Source organism: Pelobates fuscus, chromosome 4 (genome assembly GCF_036172605.1).
Source record: "Pelobates fuscus isolate aPelFus1 chromosome 4, aPelFus1.pri, whole genome shotgun sequence".
Classification (NCBI taxonomy): Eukaryota; Metazoa; Chordata; class Amphibia; order Anura; family Pelobatidae; genus Pelobates; species Pelobates fuscus.
The window spans coordinates 73,118,164-73,138,397 of NC_086320.1; the positions used below are offsets into that span (position 1 = coordinate 73,118,164).

General features: G+C 41.4%; 1 protein-coding gene across 1 annotated transcript in view; it reads left to right on the forward strand.

The window, feature by feature from the left end:
- TPD52 (tumor protein D52) overlaps nt 1–19,840 on the forward strand; it is a 199,241-nt gene extending 179,401 nt beyond the window's left edge. Inside the window, exon 7 of the mRNA XM_063451306.1 lies at nt 19,420–19,840. Within this exon, the coding sequence (XP_063307376.1) occupies nt 19,420–19,564 (145 nt within the window). The 3' untranslated portion in view covers nt 19,565–19,840. The remainder of the gene's footprint in view (nt 1–19,419) is intronic.
- Nucleotides 19,841–20,234: the final 394 nt, after the last annotated feature.

The window sequence follows — 20,234 nt, forward strand, 5'->3', positions numbered from 1 at the left end:
GGTGACCACTGACCACTTCTCAGTTCCTATGCTTCCTGGTTGATGTTTTGGTCACTTCTGAATGCTGGCAATGCTTTCACTCTAGTGGTAGCATGAGACGGAGTCTACAACCCACACAAGTGGCTCAGGTAGTGCAGCTCATCCAGGATGGCACATCAATGCTGTGGCAAGAAGGTTTGCTGTGTCTGTCAGCGTAGTGTCCAGAGCATGGAGGCGCTACCAGGAGACAGACCAGTACATCAGGAGACGTGGAGGAGGCCGTAGGAGGGCATCAACCCAGCAGCAGGACCGCTACCTCCGCCTTTGTGCAAGGAGGAACAGGAGGAGCACTGCCTGAGCCCTGCAAAATGACCTCCAGCAGGCCACAAAAGTGCATGTGTCTGCTCAAACGGTCAGAAACAGACTCCATTAGGGTGGTATGAGGGCCCGACGTCCACAGGTGGGGGTTGTGCTTACAGCCCAACACCGTGCAGGACGTTTGGCATTTGCCAGAGAACACAAAAATTGGCAAATTTGCCACTGGCGCCCTGTGCTCTTCACAGATGAAAGCAGGTTCACACTGAGTCTGGAGACACTGTGGAGAATGTTCTGCTGCCTGCAACATCCTCCTGCATAACCAGTTTGGCAGTGGGTCAGTAATGGTGTGGGATGGCATTTCTTTGGGGGGCCGCACAGCCCTCTATGTGCTCTCCAGAGGTAGCCTGACTGCCATTAGGTACCGAGATGAGATCCTCAGACCCCTTGTGAGACCTGGTGCGGTTGGCCCTGGGTTCCTCCTAATGCAAGACAATGCTAGACCTCATGTGGCTGGAGTGTGTCAGCAGTTCCTGCAAGACGAAGGCATTGATGCTTTGGACCGGCCCGCCTGTTCCCCAGACCTGAATCCAATTGAGCACATCTGGGACATCATGTCTCGCTCCATCCACCAACGTCACATTGCACCACAGGCTGTCCAGGAGTTGTCCGATGCTTTAGTTCTGGTCTGGGAGGAGATCCCTCAGGAGACCATCCTCCACCTCATCAGGAGCATGCACAGGCGTTGTAGGGAGGTCATACAGGCACGTGGAGGCCACACACACTACTGAGCCTCATTTTGACTTGTTTTAAGGACATTACATCAAAGTTGGATCAGTCTGTAGTGTGACTCTAAATCCAGACCTCCATGGGTTGAAAAATTTGATTTCCATTTTTTTTTTTTTTGTGTGATTTTGTTGTCCGCACATTCAACGATGTACAGATCTAGGATGTGTTATTTTTGTGTTCCCTTTATTTTTTTGAGCAGTGTATCATAGTCTACACTCTTTCTTCTGCACTTTATTTATCAATTGAACAGGTGTTTTTCATATTTTTATGTAATACTAATGTGTTTTTGTGTTTGATTGCCTTTCGCCTTAGAATAATATGTAGTACCATTTTTTTTTTTGTGGTGTAGTTACTATGCGAATTCACTCTGGGTATAATTTTGATCTTATCCCTGCATAAACAGAAATTCACTTTTCTTGTACACCAGTGTTAGATATATTGGCACATTATAATGAAGCTCTAATACTAGTATGACGTTATCCATCCTTATAATAAATGTAAAATAAGTTCCATGTAGAAGTCTATCAAGGTTCCGTGTGCATGTATTCACTTCTAATTAAGAAATAGCAGTCCCTCAGAATATTGTGGTGGTTCCTGCTTTATTTCCTGTGAAACTTTTTGAATAACTCATTGATCCAAATTACTTCTTAATGTCTGTATGAATATGGCATTCAGTAAGCCCCAGCAGTATAGCCTGGTGATTAGGTGGTGGTAAAATGTCCAATCCGCGTGTTTGCCGTACTGTGCTATTTATACGTATTGCAAAAAGATTAGTGCGGAGACAAGAGTTTCTGCTGAATGTTTAAATTAGCATAAACTCCCATTAGAAGTCTTCTTTACCTTAGACCTGTGGTTTCCTTGATAGTATTTTGTGTGCTTTTTCAATTTTTAATTACCTCTTTTGTCTGATGTACACTGAATAGTTCATTATCACGTTAATTGTGTGTGTTTCATTCATGCTTGTCTAGTGTCAGTTTTCCCAGGGCACCCTTCATATCTAGATGGAACCATAATGCAAGCTACTCTTGGAATCATTAACCATGATTGAAAAATGGCTTGTCAGATTGCATCTACTAATCCACTGCAAACAGGTAGTTTATTGAAAGAACACTAGCAGTTAGCCGGCTTAGCACACAATTTATTACACAAACAATGGACAACAAAAGCCCAAATGTTTTGGGTACCTATGTCACTGAATGACTGTGTGTCCGTCTGTTCATGGCCCACGTATTCCAATATATTTTTGCATTTTAATGAGTGAACCTTTAGTTCAGGATACCAGCGCCTCTCTACTTTATATAATTTAAAATACTCATAACAATTTGTCCTGCCTTTTACCAAGAATTATATATATACACGCATACACATAGATACTCTCTCAAATCTGCTTCTGGGTTGGGATCTAAAGTAGCATTTCCTATCCATTAAACAGCTCAGTTTCACCCTTTCGAGACTCTTCACTGTGCACTGGTTTAGAGTCGGAATCTCAGTGAGTGAAGTGTTACGTTGTGAAGTGAAGCAGTGAGTGAAGTGTTACGTTGCAGATAGATCAAAACTTCAAGGGACACTATAGTCACCAGAAGAACTACAGCTTAATGTAGTTGTTCTGGTGAGTATAATAGTTTCCTTCAGACTTTTTTCATGCAAAGAGAAAAATCCAAACACTGTCAGAGGAAAGACAGTGTTTACATTGCCCCTAGGGACACCTCCAAGTGGCCACTCCTTCGATGACCACTGGAGGTGCTTCCTGGTTCAGTGCTGCCAAAAATGCAGCCCTGACGTTCAACGTCCCCACGCTCTGCATGGCGACGCTGGATTTTCCTCATAGAGATACATTGATTCAATGCATCTCTATGAGGAGGTCCTGATTGGCCAAAATAGCATTTGGCACCGTCCCATGCCGATTTTAGCCAATCCAATGCTTTCCCAATGTGAAAGCATTGGATTGGCTAAAAATATGCCATTTTGATACTATACTACTGTACACAGCTGAATGTATAGTAGAGATAAATAGAAACTGTGGATTACTACTTTTTAAAACTCTTTAGTAGATATACCTCCAAATAAAACATGCATGTATTTTTCATAAATGTTTTCGTTGGAGGTATATGAATAGAAAAAAAGAAAAAAAAACGCTTGCACAAGCTGCAGGTTAAAGCGGCACTGTCCTGTCCGAATCCCGTTTTTTTTAATCCCCCTCCCAACTCCACTACATCTAACTGACCCCTTAGTCACCCCCAAATGCCACTAAGCCCCCCATATTACCTATTTTTTAATCTTTATTTTCTGCCTCGATCAGGGCGCCGCCATCTTTGTGTGGGTAGAGGAAGTCATCTGCCCACACTAGATAGCGCTGTGAGATTCCTGCACATGCCCAGTTAAACATTTGGGCATGCGAACGGGATTTCATCTATTCATTTATTCGTCAGAAAGACGAATGAATGAATAGAAATGTCAGACGAACAAACAAACACTGAATATCCGTGTTCGTTTGTTCGTTCGGTTTATTACAAGGAGGGAGCTACCAGTGCGCAGCTCCCTCCTTGTAATATGTAAAGATAGAAGCGTCAGGGAGCAGTGCTCCCCGCCACTTCCTAAGCCCCCTGTAGCGGAGCGCTAGTTTAACGTAGACTTTCTCCGCTGGTATTCAGAGTTGCTCAGGATCAAGTAAATTATCACAGGAAGAACAGCATCAGTAGTAAATAAAATAATCCACGAATATCCCATCACCTTTCCCAAGGAGCAGAACTGATGTTTAATGCCACATACCCTGCTTTTATGCAAGTCTCCCATGCAAGGGAGACACCCACAGAAAATTATACATTCTCCAATCACAAACTGGTTACAGCCCACGCATCCCCTCCCCTCAGCCTGAGAGATAATCCAATTTACAGTACAGTTGAAACATACATTTTCCCCATTTTCTGGATGTACCCCAAGACTATGCCATACACCTCTAAATTACATATCCCCTGATAGCCCTGATCTGGGTAAGCAACATACTCAAAAATCACCCAGATCGGATCAGGGGTTCGGGAATTTCATGGAGGTATTCGTTTTACCGACCGCACACGAGGCAGTAGCCGAAAGGAGTTCCATGTGTTTTGGCCTTGCGGTCGGTCTCCGTTCGTGAGGTGAAAAACACAAAAATAGTCAATATAATGGGCTCTGCCTGCATTCGTATGAATCCCCTTGTTCGGGTGTATCTTTTTACCGAACGCCGGGCCGTTCGTGTGTTTTCCCACGAACGGGTGGAGGTATGGAGGTCTCTGTGGTGTTCGCATGGTCGAGTGTCCGATTTGGGCTCCAGACACTTGACGACCAAACACCGCTGGTGCGTTCGTATGGCAAGATGGCAGCCGCCACGTATTCGCATCTGAAACTTCCCTCCCAGGGAATACGCAGTGCGTTCGTATGATTCTCAATCAGGATAGTGTGAATAACGATGGGGAGGTAAATTAGAGCCATGTTCCTCTCCGGGGTGGTCTGGTTGTTCGGTATTTTGTTTGTTTTGTCGAATGGAGCTGTTTAACATGTTGACAATGGGATTCCTACCGAACAACCAGACGAATGCTTCAGCAACTCGCTTGCTACTTCTTTTCCTTAAAGTAACAAACCATATGAAATTGAACATAACGTTGTAGCAATAAAAGTCATGGACAGACAAAATTAAAGCAGGTGATTAGTAGCCAAACGCAATCCGCTACACGCCCCTATGTCCTCCCTCTCTCTACGGGAGTCAGTATGACCCCCATAATAGCATAAGGGAGAGTAAAATCTCCCGAATGCCCCTACTCGCTATACCGCGAGTAGGGGCATGTCTACTAAACAGTGAGCAGCCTAATGTCCTCCCCCCTGGCCCCCACCCCTGTGCGGCGGGTGGGGGCCCTAAATAAGAATGTGGGGGGGAACCTACTGTCCTTCCCCCTGGCCCCCACCTGCCGCACAGGGGAATGGCCGCGGGGAGGACAGTAGTTCCCCCCTGCCCCTTATTGTTATTTAGGACCCCCGCCTGCCGCACATTTGTGGGGGCCGGTGGGGAGGACAGTAGGTGTCTCCCCCCCCCCCCCACAGTCTTATATAGGGCCCCCACCCGCCACTCTGGGGTGGGGGCTCTAGGGATAATAAGGTGGGTTTTTTTGTTTAACAGTGAGCAGCCACTGGCTGCTCACTGTTTACTAGACATGCCCCTACTCGCGATATCGCAATTAGCAGCAGAATTTACTAATACTAAGTAATCTATAAGGGAGTTATCTACTAAGCGGCTGCAAGATCTAGCCGCGGCAATGAATAGGATCGGAGTTTCATTCATTCAACAGTGATGCATTTGGAAGAGTTTTACAATACTGTTATGTTTTCACCCAACTCATTTATTGTGTCTGTCTATTCTCAATTTACTGTGTAGCAAATAATCCCCATAGCATGTGAATTGAAATATAGACTCGTCATTTTATTTGCTGAAAGAGCGCATACATCACAGCATATTATTTGTATGCGCAGAACACGTTCCATTTACACAGTAAATTTTTTCCATGACTGCAAATGACCTTTTTTTGTTGTTTTTTTCCTTGTCTTTTAAATATTTAGTTTATTCTATGAGTTTTGCTATCCGCAATCCTCCTTCAGGTGCTTAATTGGTGTCTCATTCAGAATTGCTTAGCTGATAATTCACAAAAACAGAACGACAAATTTATTTGTTGTTAGGCACTGTACGGTTATTAACAAAAACATCTCCTGCTTCTGAAAGATTCCTCCTTTTATGTACAGGATGGGCTGCGTTGTCCTAAGGATTAGTGCGGTGGTGCCGGGGTATAATAATGGATTTATGTATGATTACGGTGCCTACAGCAGTCTGTCATGTTCTCTTGTGAACTGGGCTGATGTGAGCCTGTATAAGCAGTATGTATGTTTCCGCTTTGCTATTACCGTACTCCATTGATCTCTTACCCACAAAAGTTCTAGCCGCAGGGGACATCTGTCACGGAACGCGGTGTTTATATCCCACATTACCTGACAGACATGTCAGAAGCCTTTTTAAACTTATGATTTTCCAGGATCTCTCTATACGCAGGTGCGTCGGGACTGTTAAAGAATTCCTTTAATAAATTGGATTAGGTGTGATTAAAGTACCTGTGAGCTTGTGTCCAAATGATCAGGAACAGCAGTTAGAGCTTGTGACACTGGGATTATGACTTAGCTCTATTCTTTACATATGAGCTTCCCCAGAGGCATGCTACATGCTAAATCACAACTTTCGCTGGTATTATCCAATTCTTTTCAGCCTTTTAAAGTTTTAGAATGGTGGGGGTTTCCCCTCTCCCCCCGGTTATTTGACAAAAACTAGACCCTTTGAGTGCCAGAGCAAAACAATGCGCTGCTCACTCAGTTTTAAGAAAAGATTTAAAGCGTAAACCTTTTTTTCTTGTTAGAATTCTTCATTTGTAATTTTTACATTTTTTGAAAATGTACTGTTTAAAAACACACACATTGATGAGAGCTAATTAAGGGGAAAAGGAAAGGGTAAAATTTAGAGGGAGAAAGAGAGATGAAATTTAAAAAAGCCAGGCAATTAAAGTTCTTTCAGAGATAAAAAATTTTTTGGCAGGGTTGAGGAGTAAGAGAATGAAATGTTCTATTTCTGTCACTGTACGGATCTATTCCTTAGTGCTCTAGATCAATTTAACTGCAGGTGTGTCCCATGTCTCTGTAATGGCTCTGTGGGGAGCTAGCATTTTTGGCTTTGGTGCATTCATTTGATGGCCAAGTAAGTCGGAAAGCTTAAAACTAGCTTTGCAGTGAATATTGTGGAGAATGACCACTAAACAGAGGTACGAGTACCAAGCAAATGTCAAATGAACTAGGTATTTTGCACAGTATAACAGGTGTAAGATATTATCAGAGATTAGTCTTGATGGCTTGCTCCCTATGATTGATTGATTGATAGAACACACATTGAGAATTCAAAGTGAATTTTAAATTTAAAACAGACTTGTCATGTTTTTCTTTCTTGTGATTTTCCTTTCCTTTCCTCCTGTATCTTAAAGAGATACTATAGTACCAGGAATACAGGTTTGTTATATGCTATAGGTTCCTCTGCCTGCCCCCTACCTCACGCCCCCTGGCCAGGTAAGTAAAGGATTAAAAATCCTTTATTTACTTACCTTATCTCAGCGCCGATGTCACTCTGTGCTGGGTCAACACTTCGCCCCTCCTCCGTCCTGCGACCAGTGTGCGCTAATGCGCATGCACGGCAAATGCCGCAAGCACGTTAGACCTCCCCATAGGAAAGCATTGAATCAATGCTTTCCTATGGGGGAAAATCTGTCTCTGGATGTAGTCATGCATAGCGTGAGGGCGTCCCGCGTCAGATACCGGACCAAAGGTCTGTTACGATGCAGGAAGTGGTAGACAGCCACTGGAGGCAGACTTAGTGCTGCAATGTTTTACATTGCAGCACTAAGTCCAAAAGGGACACTGCATCCAGACCACTTCAATTAGCTGAAGTGGTCTGGGTGCCTATAGTATCCCTTTAATGATTTTACTTCCTATTTGCCACTTGCCTTTATTTCTTTATATTCCTTGTGCTGGACCTGAATACCTGGGCGCATCCATTTTGTTCTTCTTTTGACATGATGTCGGCTGTTTGCCCTTTTGTGGGATTCATTTATTGATGGATTGTGGGTAAATTTGATTGACAGCTGAAACAGCACTTTGCTTTAAGTCCCATCTATTGTCAAATGTTGTCATTCTGACTGCTATTCTCTGACTGCTCTGGCCTTAAGTTTGAATTTCACTTTGAAAGCTAACTTTAGTAAATAAACAGTAGACCAATAGCCAACCAGTCAGAGAAATTGAGGAAATCCGATTATAATTTTTTCTTTTATAGAGGCGAGGAATGAGTTTGCACCACTTGAACTAGAGATAGACACATATAAATTTTCCTGAGCCAATGCCAATACAGAATATTGGTCGCCTTTCTGGCTTGTTGCAGATAACCGGTGCCGATATTCTGTGCATTTGAAATTTTGAAAAAGCAACACAATGCCTACAAAAAATCAGCAGTTAACAGAACATGCTTACAGCAATCACACACCTATCACTCTGTCGGCCACTACATGCTGGGATCCACGCCGTTACTGATCCGATGGAGATTGCACTCCTATCACTCTCAGGCATCCAGCCCAGTACATGACCGTAGATTATTCACTGTCTCCCCTCCCTGCCTTCAGCTGAGCGTTACATGTGGGGACTCATAGGGAGGGGTGACGTGAGGTCGTAACATGGTGCTTTATTGGCTGGTGGCTGGAGATTCCGGGTTGCAAAACATGCAGTGACTGGGAGAGGTAAATTACAAGAATAATTCTGATTATCGGAAATGTGCTAATTATGAGCTAATAATAAGTAGAACCAATAATCAGTCTATCCCGAACTTGAACCCCTTAAAATAAGAAGTTTTGATCCCAAATAGATACCCATAACCATTACCATATTCAGTTAGTTCATATTTCTCATCTGGCTCTGAAATGGTAAAACAAATGCCTTTAAACATGGAATTGATATCATCAAAAGGTCCATTCTAATAAAATGTGCGTTAAAATAATGCCAGTCCACATTGATTTATATATTCATCATACTGCATCGGTTCCCAGTTGTAGTATTAACTCATCACATTTTAGCAAACACATTAGCATCATTTTGTTAGTTATTTAGTTAATCCACCAATTTTCAAGCAGTTATAACTTTTAAAACCTGAGCACTTGAAGGCACTTAAAAAAATATATTATGAACAATTCAGTGGATTTTCTGCTGCAATGACTGTCTCGACTTGGCAATTATTTACTGAAGGTGTGCTGTCCTTCCTCATCCCCCCACGTGTTAGCAATGGTTCTATTCTGTGAAGGTTACTTTACAACTTTGTTTATCTAAAGTTTAGTTTATGTAAAGTTTGCATATTCTGAGAGCATCATCTGGTGCTCTCCAACTATCTCTGGTACCCATTGGAAAGGCGTCTGTATTGAAGCTGGGCCAGGAAGAAGAGGCAGAGGAGCTGAGAGGGCAGGCGCCGTTAACGGCACTTTAGGGTTTAATTATTTGAAAACTGTTGAACTCCATAAGGTAAAGCAGTGCCCAGGACCTCCAGACACCAGAACAACTTTATTCAAATGAAGTTGTTATGGTACCCAGATAGGTCATATAACATTTGTGTCACATTAAAAAATATTTAGGCTATGCTATGTAAATCAAATGGTAAAAAAAATCCAGTAAAATACATTTTAATTCCAGGTTACAACATTCTAAAATATGGAAACTACCAGGGAGAATACGCAGGGTACTGTATATTATTATTGCCATTTATATAGCGCCAACAGATTACGTAGCGCGTTACAATATTATGAGAAGGGGGAAATAACTATAAATAGGACAATCATAAGAAAACTTACAGGAACAATAGGTTGAAGAGGACCCTGCTCAAACGAGCTTACAGTCTATAGGAGGTGGGGTATAAGACACGTTAGGACAGGAAATATCAATCAAATAAGGTGGGAGTGAATCAGAGCTGGATGAGAGAATAAAGCTCTGCCCTATAGGAGAGAGCAAGAGACAGGTATGTAAGGTAGAGATTACTCTGAGAGGCCATAAGCTTTCCTAAAGAGATTGGTTTTAAGGCACTTCTTAAAGGATTGAAGACTAGGGGAGAGTCTGATGGGGGTAGGCAGGCTATTCCATAGAAAAGGAGCCTCCCGCAAAAAGTTCTGCAAGCGTGACTTGGCACTATGGGTGCGAGCAGTGGTCAGGAGGTGGTCACGGGCAGAGCGGAGGGAACGAGGAGGGGCATACCTTTGGATCTGTGAAGAGGTATAAGAGGGGCTAGAATTGTTCAGTGCTTTAAATGTATGGGTTAGCACTTTGAATTGACTCCTATAGGATACAAAGGGGTGAGGTGTGAGAGGACCGACTAGAGAGGAAAATAAGTCTGGCGGCGGCATTCATTACAGACTGTAGTGGGGCAATACGGCTTTTGGGGAGACCAATCAGGAGAGGGTATACATGGAATAGTTGCGGTCTAACACCATATCACACACAATATAACAATTCATCAGCGATTTTATTCTGAGTTCCTAGAGCAGTGGGTGGAAACTGCTCACAAGTTTGCATGCATGACATATATGTCTAGGACTAGGATAGATATCTACCGTCTTTCCCCGAAAATAAGACCGAATCTTATATTAATTTCCCCCCCGAAAAACGCACTAGGGCTTATTTTGGAGGAAAACGGTAGCAAGCATGTGCTAGAAAGCAGGTCTGCATTCGGGTGAATTCCCCTGAACATAGATCAATTCACTAGGGCACTTTGGGAAACTTTCCCAAACATAGAATAGCTTACTTGCGAATGGAATCCCGAGAATATGTTCGGGGAAACTTCCCTGAAAATAGATTAGCTTACTTGCGAATGGAATCCCGAGAATCTATGTTCGGGGAAAATTCCCCAAACATAGATTTGCGAACTAGCAACTAGGGATTATTTTTAGGGTAGGGCTTATATTAAGAGCATCCCTCGAAAATAAGCTAGGGCTTATTTTCAGGGAAACTGGGTAGGACTGTGGGCTATGAACATCTGGGAGCCAGAGTTTGAGATTACTGTGCTAAAGTAAGACAACTTTCCTGGCTTAGATGAACACTCTAACATTCCTTTCAGCAGCCGTCCTGCCTTCTGCGAAACAATCATGACTGATGATCTCTGTCCAGTCTAGTGCTTCTGCATAGGGCAAAGGTGTTGGAATTGTCACGCTCAATTCCAAGCTTTTCATTGAGAAGCATTGGATCCTTTACTTCTCTATGAGAAGCATTGGATGTGTTCATTATTATGCTGTATGTGACAAAGCTAAATGTGAAGACCTTAGAAATTTGAATTCACAGAATTTGCGTCCAGTGGGACGAGGAAAGGTGAGATTACTTACCGAACATGTTTCTCGTGGGTGCTGCCATCTTTCTCATGCTGCTCCTCATCAGTGCGCCAAGAGAGACCGCGGAATCCTCCATTCACACAGCCAATCATGAGGATTTATCTTTATGAAATACTCAAACTGTGTTAAAGTGCTGCTTTAAATATTAAGTGCCTCTAGTGGCTTTCCGTTTGACAGCTACTAGAGACCTAGTTTTGGACAAATGTAAGCATTGTTGTTTTTTATTAGGATGTTCTATACAAAGCAAATACGGTGCGGCAGGGGTTTAGGGATAATACTCTGAAACAGATAATACGTGGTCAGTAAAATCATATATACATAAAAAAGGACAAGCCAAAAAGTCCAAAGTGAGGTCTAAAAGTATAGGTAAGTCTACAAAAGTTTGTATATCCAGGTGAAAATGCCTTCATGAAGGGACATAAAAAAGAAGAAGAGTTCCAATAGTGCAATATGTTTAAAATATATTAAAAGCTTAGGTAAAAGGAAATCCAAATTAGCCTACTCACATGTGATAGAGCTAAAACCAGCTCTAGTGTGAAGTGCTTGCAGTGGTATTATTCCCCCACTTCAGGGATATGATTGAAGATATAGGCCAGTACGTGTCTTGTCGGCAGGATATGTAAAAATACAAACAAAGGTACAAAGAATAGTGCTCTCTGTATAAAATATATGTAGCCAGGAGAAGAAATAAATGAATAATACTCACATTTACATGAGCAGATAACCCGCTCAGTGTAATCAGCCTAGGTGGTATAATGCCCACCAGGGATACTTTGTGAGGTCCTAACTGGGAAATTAAAAACTTGATGCCTGCAAAGAAAGGAGCAGAGGAAAAGAAACCACTGCCTGCAGGAACAGACTGAAACAAAATGGATTAATGGCAAAGGAAATATCTACAGCAGAACCTGTGGTTTTGCATGTGAGTGTGACTGACCGTACACTTGTAGATGATCATTATTGGTGTCATGTATGAGAGACCCAATTGTAAGTTGTCCAGCCACATACGTGTTGCGACTGTGTGAGTAGTAGCAACACTGAACTTTCAAAGTATCGGAACGAACATGATTGTGTCTGTAACGGGAAGATAGTAGCAGTTCTTATTTGCAAGGACATTAAATGTAGTGGTTTGGTGCATATATGCTGTCCCTTCACCTAGATAAGAAGGTCTAGGACGTCTGAGAAATGGTAGTGTTTATATTTGTCAGTGAACTCCTCTAGTGGCTTTCAGACTCATTTTCCTCATTCAGTTGCTGAAGGCCTTCATATTGATGATGCAAAACAACAATAATGAATCATTGTATTGGTGGGGTACAGCGATTGCTGCACATGTGTCCTATGTCACCAATGCTTTGGTTTGGGTTTGTTTTTTTGTTTTTTACTATAACAAATGGCACATCCTACATCTAAATAATATTTTTTTTTTAAGTGGTTTTGGTGATTTGTAGGGAAAAAAATGTACATCACACATCTAATGTTAATCGTTTACTAGATAGTTCACTAGAATGTAGGCGATTTGCAGAAAGCTGAAGTTAGAACACTAGTGTAAATTTATATACGTGTATAATAATGTGTGCATACAGTGTGTCTGTATAAGCAAAGGACTGCTAATTGCCTTTCCTCCTAAACAAGCAAAACAATGAGAAAATGCATCCTTTGTCATCAGGTGTGAGGAGCAAAATACTCTGTAGTTATGTAACAGCTCAAGCGCTGAGAATCCAATTCTGCTTTTTGAAAAGATAATAGTAATATTTCCAGTGGTTTCGTGCGTTGTTGTCCTCCCCTTTAATGATGGGTTAGTATTCCATTTAGCAGAAGCAAGACTGCAGTAGACAATTACGTTCTAAAGGTAGAGCCTCTTCCCTCCTGAGACACTCACTTGGCTCACCTCAAATTGCTCAAACATTAAAGAGGAACACTATCCTCCAACGCCTTTTAATCGGATGCAACCCTCATTCCCTTTCTTTATTCAAGCAATCCAATATTATTTATGTTTATTATTCTAACTAATGTGATTAATCAGACCATTAAATTATTATAAAGTCTTATTGCATATCCAGCTTCTAGCAGTATTCCACAAATACAAGCTAACAGCTGTCTGTTAAATACTCCGGAAACAAAGCAGTCTTAGACTGGAATATTACAGGAACACTTTAAGCACCATGGCCACTGCTGGGTGCAGTAGTAGTGGTGGTGCCATTAACATTCACTGTGTCTCTCCCCCCTCTCCCTTTTTAAGTGGTTTGACTCTGGGTGCCGCTCCCTGCAAATGTTTGACTCTGTGGTTTGACTCTGGCTGCCGCTCCCTGCCAATCGTTGCTCAGGCAGAGAGTGTCTGGCTCTTATTGAGTTACAGTGGTGGAAACCAAGGCACACATGAAACCATAACTACTACAGCGCTACTACTAATCCGTAACACGCACCTAAATACTTATAGACCCATACTCCTAAATACATAATGACAGTCTAATATTGACTTGTTCTTTGTTTATATTTTGAATTTTGTAGGCATTTTTTGCCTCTACCTCATCCTATATATATAGTGATCACTATAGTGTATTCTGTATACACTGCATATAAGTTCAGTTTTTGAGGTATTTCTTTATGCTTTTTCTATTTTGAATTATCTGACAATTATGTCATTTGCTGATATTGCCAGTTTGACTAGCAGAGGACATTAGCATTGAGAAAGGGCTTCTGCTTCAAATCCCCTATCGGAAAGCATTCAATGATTTCCTATAGGGCAGGCCTATTGCGCACGCAGCACTCACTGTGCTTTAGGTGTGTCCCCCCAATGCTGATGTCGGAGAAGGCGGAGACAGAGGCAGCGCCGAAGCATCTTGGCGCTTAAAAGAAAAAAGTGTTTAAAGAGTTCTTAAACCCCTTAAGGACCAAACTTCTGGAATAAAATGGAATCATGACGTGTCACACACGTCATGTGTCCTTAAGGGGTTAAACCTTACAACACTGTTGTGCAGACAATAGTCCCCCTCTCTGATAGTAAGAATGCTATCACCCATTGAAACTTCTTGTACTGTTTGAAAATAGAGGGTTAGCCTACATTTTCAGCAACTTTACAGGCATTATATCAGTGACTAGTGGCTTCTGGCAGAGATATTTTTTCTCTATAGGTTGGTAATTCTAACTAGAGTATAAATGATGATGAGTAAGACTTTATGGATACTGCAAAATACATGAACATAAAAATGTTTATACTTGATTTGGGTGCTGAAGGGGTTAACCATTTTTAAGAAGGACTGAAGAAAAAAATAAACACAAAGTTAAAACAAGTGATACTTCCCTTTGTATTTGTTTAATTGAATGGCTGCACGGACACTTGTGAAAATCATGTGTTGGCTTGGTTCTATGTTCTGACCCATTGATGACATTTAGGCGTTTATACTGCCCAGCTTGAAGAATAACCCCCCCTCCACTGTTGTTATTGCACCATTTCCACTTGTGGGCTTGTTTTGATTTGTCTAAGCATCAAGACATTTTATCAAGATTACACAATAAGTACTGAGTCGGCCAGGGCACATATTAAATATCATTGGCACCATGCAAAGCACCATCTCTTCAGTAATTATTGGCTTTAAATCTGCTATCTTGCACGTAATATTCACCCAGTAATACCTTTTGTCAATAAAACTCACTGCAAGCAATGTGAACATAAATGCACGTAGTGCCCAGTGCAAAGATGGCACCAAGCTGTAGCAAACAACATTGTAGCTTTGAATGTGGCGCCTTCACTGTCATGCAGCAGTGGCCATGTGTCAACTTGCCAGCCCATTTCACACAGGTTTCTGCAGAAGAGTGGCCAGCCAGCTTCCAACCAACTGACTCAATCGTTTATATGTGGCAGGAATGATGGGTAATAATCATAACAGTTGCTGAATATCATTCACCGTCAATTAGGATTGATTCTGGTAGAGTCGTGGATCCTGTATCACACATGACTTCACTTTCTAGGGACTGAAGCAGTAGCCCAATATACTTGTCCATCATGTCATACAAGATTCATCACACTCACCAAACACCAACTTCAAAGCTCACGAAATTGAATAGGTTTAAAAAAATAAAATAAAAAAACACGTGACATATCCTCACATTAGGCAATAGATTATTTGGATTTAGTTACGGTATATGATCATTCGTCACGTTAGCCTGACATGACTCCAATGTACCCCATTTTTGGCAGATCCTATTCTTGCAGCCTAATGCCTGCCTTTATGAGATTAATCCACCTGGGAAATCCTTCCTCTGCAGCGCAAGATTAAATAGGGCTTCGGAAAGAGGCACCTGTGGCAGACTTGCGCATTGAGCGCCATAGCGCTCGGACACTCCCTGCCTTGGACCCAATTTTCCCCGGCCCTTTAAGAGCAGTCCTGACGCTTGCCCGGGCATGGCTTTAAGGTCAAATGAATTGCCTGCCCAGTGCCTAGAACTGCATGTCCCACACGTTGGACGATAAGAATTCCTCATCCCTGAGTCACTACATTAAAGGATCACTATAGTGTCAGGAAAACAAACTTGTTTTCCTGACACTATATAACCCTTAGGTCTCCCCCCCACCCCCCACCCTCAGGGTCCCCCTCCCGCTGGGCTGAAGGGGTTAAAACCCCTTCAGCTACTTACTTTAATCCAGTGCCGGGCTCCCTCGGCGCTGGTGACCTCTCCGACGTCAGCGGAGCGGAATGCGGCCTAAATTCATCAGTCATCATCTGTGCTTTAAAGTGTCACACGTGTGTACATTTTACCTAAAAACACGTGCATACAAAACGCATCCAATATTACTGTTGCGTTAAGGGATTACTATTCTGTAGTTCTTAGTTGCCCTGATTTTATTTGACTCATAAGCACACCTCCCATATGCCCCTCCTGCACAGTCTACAGGACTTTTGTATCCACGTTGGATGTAGATTCCCTCGTTCCTCAAAACTATGCTGTATCTAAGGTGTAACGGACCGTTTTACTTACAAGAGGATAAAACCCAGCTTAGGCGATAATCCCCTTTCCAGATGCACAGGCAGCTACTGCAAACACCATTCTCCCGACTGGAGACACACGAACACTGGAACAGCTGAACAAGAAAAGCAGACATCGGCTTACACTCTTGGCAGTCAGCATACAATCCCATTCCCCCAAAGACCGAGACGACACATCGCTTTGAGGGTTAAGCAAGAACTCTGGACTGGGACACCCAGTCTGGCTTTTATTACAACCAAGTACATACAGGACACTCCCAGGGGGAGGATGAATTTAACCAATCACATGGATGTACCTCCGACACATTTCCTCCCCTTAGATTAGCACTTAACATAATTATACCGTACACCTTTTTCCCCAATTCCTGGATGTACCCCAAATACATATGCTACACCTCCAAAACAGGTATCCCCTGATAGCCCTTATTCAGGGGGACAACATATTCAAGAATCAGGTCATTCGGATGAATGGTTCGGGAGATATGAGGTTCCAAAGATTTGACCGACCGCATGGGTAAAGTATCCGAAAACAGTTCCATGCATTTTGGCCCTGCGGTCGGTCACAAACAAGGGAATGAAAACAGACGAATTGCCTGTGTTATAGAGCCTGGAGAGGGTTTGAATGAATTCCCTTGTTTGTGGGGTTCTTTCTACCGAACGGCGGGTCATTCGGTAGTTTCTATCCGAATTTCTGGAAGTATGGAGGTCTCAGCGGTGTTTGCCTAGTCAAGTGTCCGATTTTAGTTCCAGACACTCGACGGCAAAACACCGCTGTTCGGTAGTTTAAGATGGCCGCCGCCACGTGTTTGTTTCCCGAATGGCGGCCACCCAGAGGACACAGACCACACTGCACTGATTGCCAATTACCCGTTTGCAACATTGTTGCAAACGGTAATTGGAGGCACACTTATTCCTGGGTGGTCTGGTTGTTCGGTAGTTTCACTCAATATACTGAATGGAGTGATTCTACCGAACAATCAGGTGAATGCTGCATACATATCACCCAGGTTAAACTTAACACATGAATACATATACAATATACAGGCAGTACAATAGAATATGCTTCACAGTCTTAAAGGGACAGTAGTCCCAAAATGTCCATCGCTGATTTTAAAGGGCCAGTAGCAGCAATATAAATTATTACATGCCCAAATATAGTTTTTAAAGTGCAACATGTCCAGGGGCCATAGTCAGCGGGCAGGAGGCTAGCAACCAGGCCTCTCCAGTTCACAGTGGCGAAGCTGGTTTCGCCACATAAGGTTATCCTGATTTGTAGATTAAGAGTTTAATCCACGACAGACGAAAGAGGAAAGATCAAAAGCTCACTTTGTATATGTGTATATATATATATAAATATATATATATAATTATTATTATTATTATTTTTATATATTTTTTTTTTTTTACGGAAAATGCATATTTTTCTAAAATCAGCATATAAGTGCTGTAACACTTGAGGGTGTTGAATAATCCTTTAATTTGCACCCTATGCATGTTAGCCCTTGCTTACGGATCAAAAGCGAAGCACCCGGCAGGACTTTGATCAGTTCCTGTTAAAATGTACATTCTGAAGGGAGATGTAAAAGTAATTGACTCTCATTCATGTTCCTGCGTTGCGTTTTGCTGCAAAACAACCATGTTTTGATCATTGAATGATGAAAGCCAGCAGCGTACTAAAGTAATCCCTTCTCTAAAATATCAGACAAATTGTTGACACCTCTTATTGCAGATTCATACACATCACTCACATCAAACTTCCCGATACACAAGTCATATGGGAAATGTTAGGGCTTCACTTCTAGTCAACAGTGCAGAGTTTTAAGGCTATGTTCCACCTAAACAAACTATTCAGTATATGCTTTAACATGTTAATGTTGAGAATCTACGCCTGTGTATCTTTTCTCATAAGGTTCAAATTCATGAAGGCACAAAGATGGAAAGGGATATTCCATGCTGGAGTGGACCTTGTTTGTAATGTGTCAATTATTTCATGTGTTTTAAAGGCATGTCTGTATGTCATTAATGATCTATAGCTTCTCCATTGGTCTCAAATGTTCTCTTTGCTGTCTGTAGGAGTGGTGTACATATCCCATAAATCCCTGCAGCACTAATTGAGATAATTACAATTAGAGTATTTGATAGGCCTGGGGGATATACCTGGGTATCGATCAGTGGCACTGTACGTTCAATTCCACAAACATTTTGTTTTCACCTCCATTCAGTATATTCAGTTGCCAGTTCAATTTAAAGGGATTTTATCAGCATCAAAACAACTTTACCTTAATTAAGCCATTTTAGTATATTGATTAGGCCCCTACTGTCTCAATTCTCTACCATGTAGGAGTTAAATCACTTTTGTTCTTGTTTATGCAGCCCTAGTCACGTCTCCCTTGGCTGTGCCTCATGCATTTTGTGTAAAGAAAAGTTACATTTTCAATCAGATGTTAACTTGGTTTAGAACTTTTTATCTCCTGCTCTGTGAATTGTATTTTAATCATACACAGGAAGGTTCTGCAAGTTCTAAAAGGCTATTAACCGAGCAATAGATAAGAACTTTTGGATTAAACAGACTGTGCAATAAAGTAATTTAGAATACCTAGGTTCCTTTTTATGAAGTGTTTAGGAAGGCTGTGCAATTCACATTCAGGGAGGTGTGACTAGGACTCTATAAACAAAGTGGTTTAACTTCTAAGTGGTGCAGTATTGAGCAGCAAGAGTGCAGGAGCATGATCTATACATCAACACTGCTTAATTAAGCTAAAGTTGTTTTGGTGCCAATTGTGCTTTAACTGTATCCAAATACAACTCTCCATAGGTGGAAGGAACATCCACACAAACTACATTTTGCTCCAGTCTACCCCACAAATTATTACAACAGTTTCTCAAAATATTTTCAGTTTACGTTACATGAACATATTCAAGACTCTGGGTCCCCATCCCAAACATGACAAATTTTGATGTGCACCTTTCTAGACAGAACCCCACATCCTTTCTGGGTGGCCCAGTCTCATTTTTCTTCCACAGAGGGCAAGTGAATATCAGAGGTTACAGATAAGGACAAAAGTAGCAGAGCAATTCGATAAGCTATATGAAAACATAAAGTGCAATTGCATTTGTTTCCATGGTGATTTTTCCACTGTATCAAATATACACATTTGTTTTATAAAGTAACTATATTATTTTCTTTTATAGACTCATATTTATTCAATCTTTTAACTCCTTTTAGAAATATAGCGTAGCATGCTTTTGAACAAATATTGCAATTTATTTTTAATCTTTATTAAATTTATATCATACAAGCAACACATACAATAAAATACAATTTAAATTAGAAAAGACAAGTAAACCACACTTACAGATTTTTATTTCATTTTTTCTTTTCTTTCTAGGAAATACCAGAAGGGAACCAAAGTGCGTCTAAGACTGGTTGATTTGGAGTTGACATCAAGGTTTTTAGGAGCAACTACAGACACAACTTTGCTTGAGGCTGATGCAGTGTTATTGGGACTCTGGGAAGCCAAAGAGACAAAATGAGAAATGGGACCAGATCAGCTCTTACCACGTATAATACAAGGTGTATAGCAACGGAATTCTGTGTTCTGGTCCTTCTTGTTCTGAACATCATCTGATCATGATCATGTTTCCGATCCAAAATATTTGATACACAAAAACATATCTGTTTTGTTTTTCATTTCTTTGTTCAAAAAAAATTAAACAATATGTGCGTTTTTTTTGCATTTTTTTGGTCTCAAAGTATAGAGATATTAAAATTTGTTTCTGAAATAAATGTCTTCTCGCACAAATACTACATCGAAGTGTAAAACTATTATCTTAACACACTGTATTTGTCTGCTTTACAGCTTATTTATTACTATGGCTATTGAATTACAGGGAGCTATTAAATTTAAACATCTTCTACACATCTTCTACACTAGTATATTTATTTGAATATAGTATGAATTTTAAGTTGGAGACACATTTCTGCTTGCCAACTACAATTTCACCAAATTATAATTTTCACTACATTCAGTAAGTAAATGCATGAGTTATAGTGGCTATAGTGAGTAGAATGTTCCCTTGAAGGGACACTATAATCACTAGAACAACTACAGCTTAATGTAGTGGTTCTGGTGTCTTCAGCCTCTCTCTGCAGGCATGTTAGTGTAAACACTGCCTTTTCAGATAAAGAGGCAGTTTACATTGC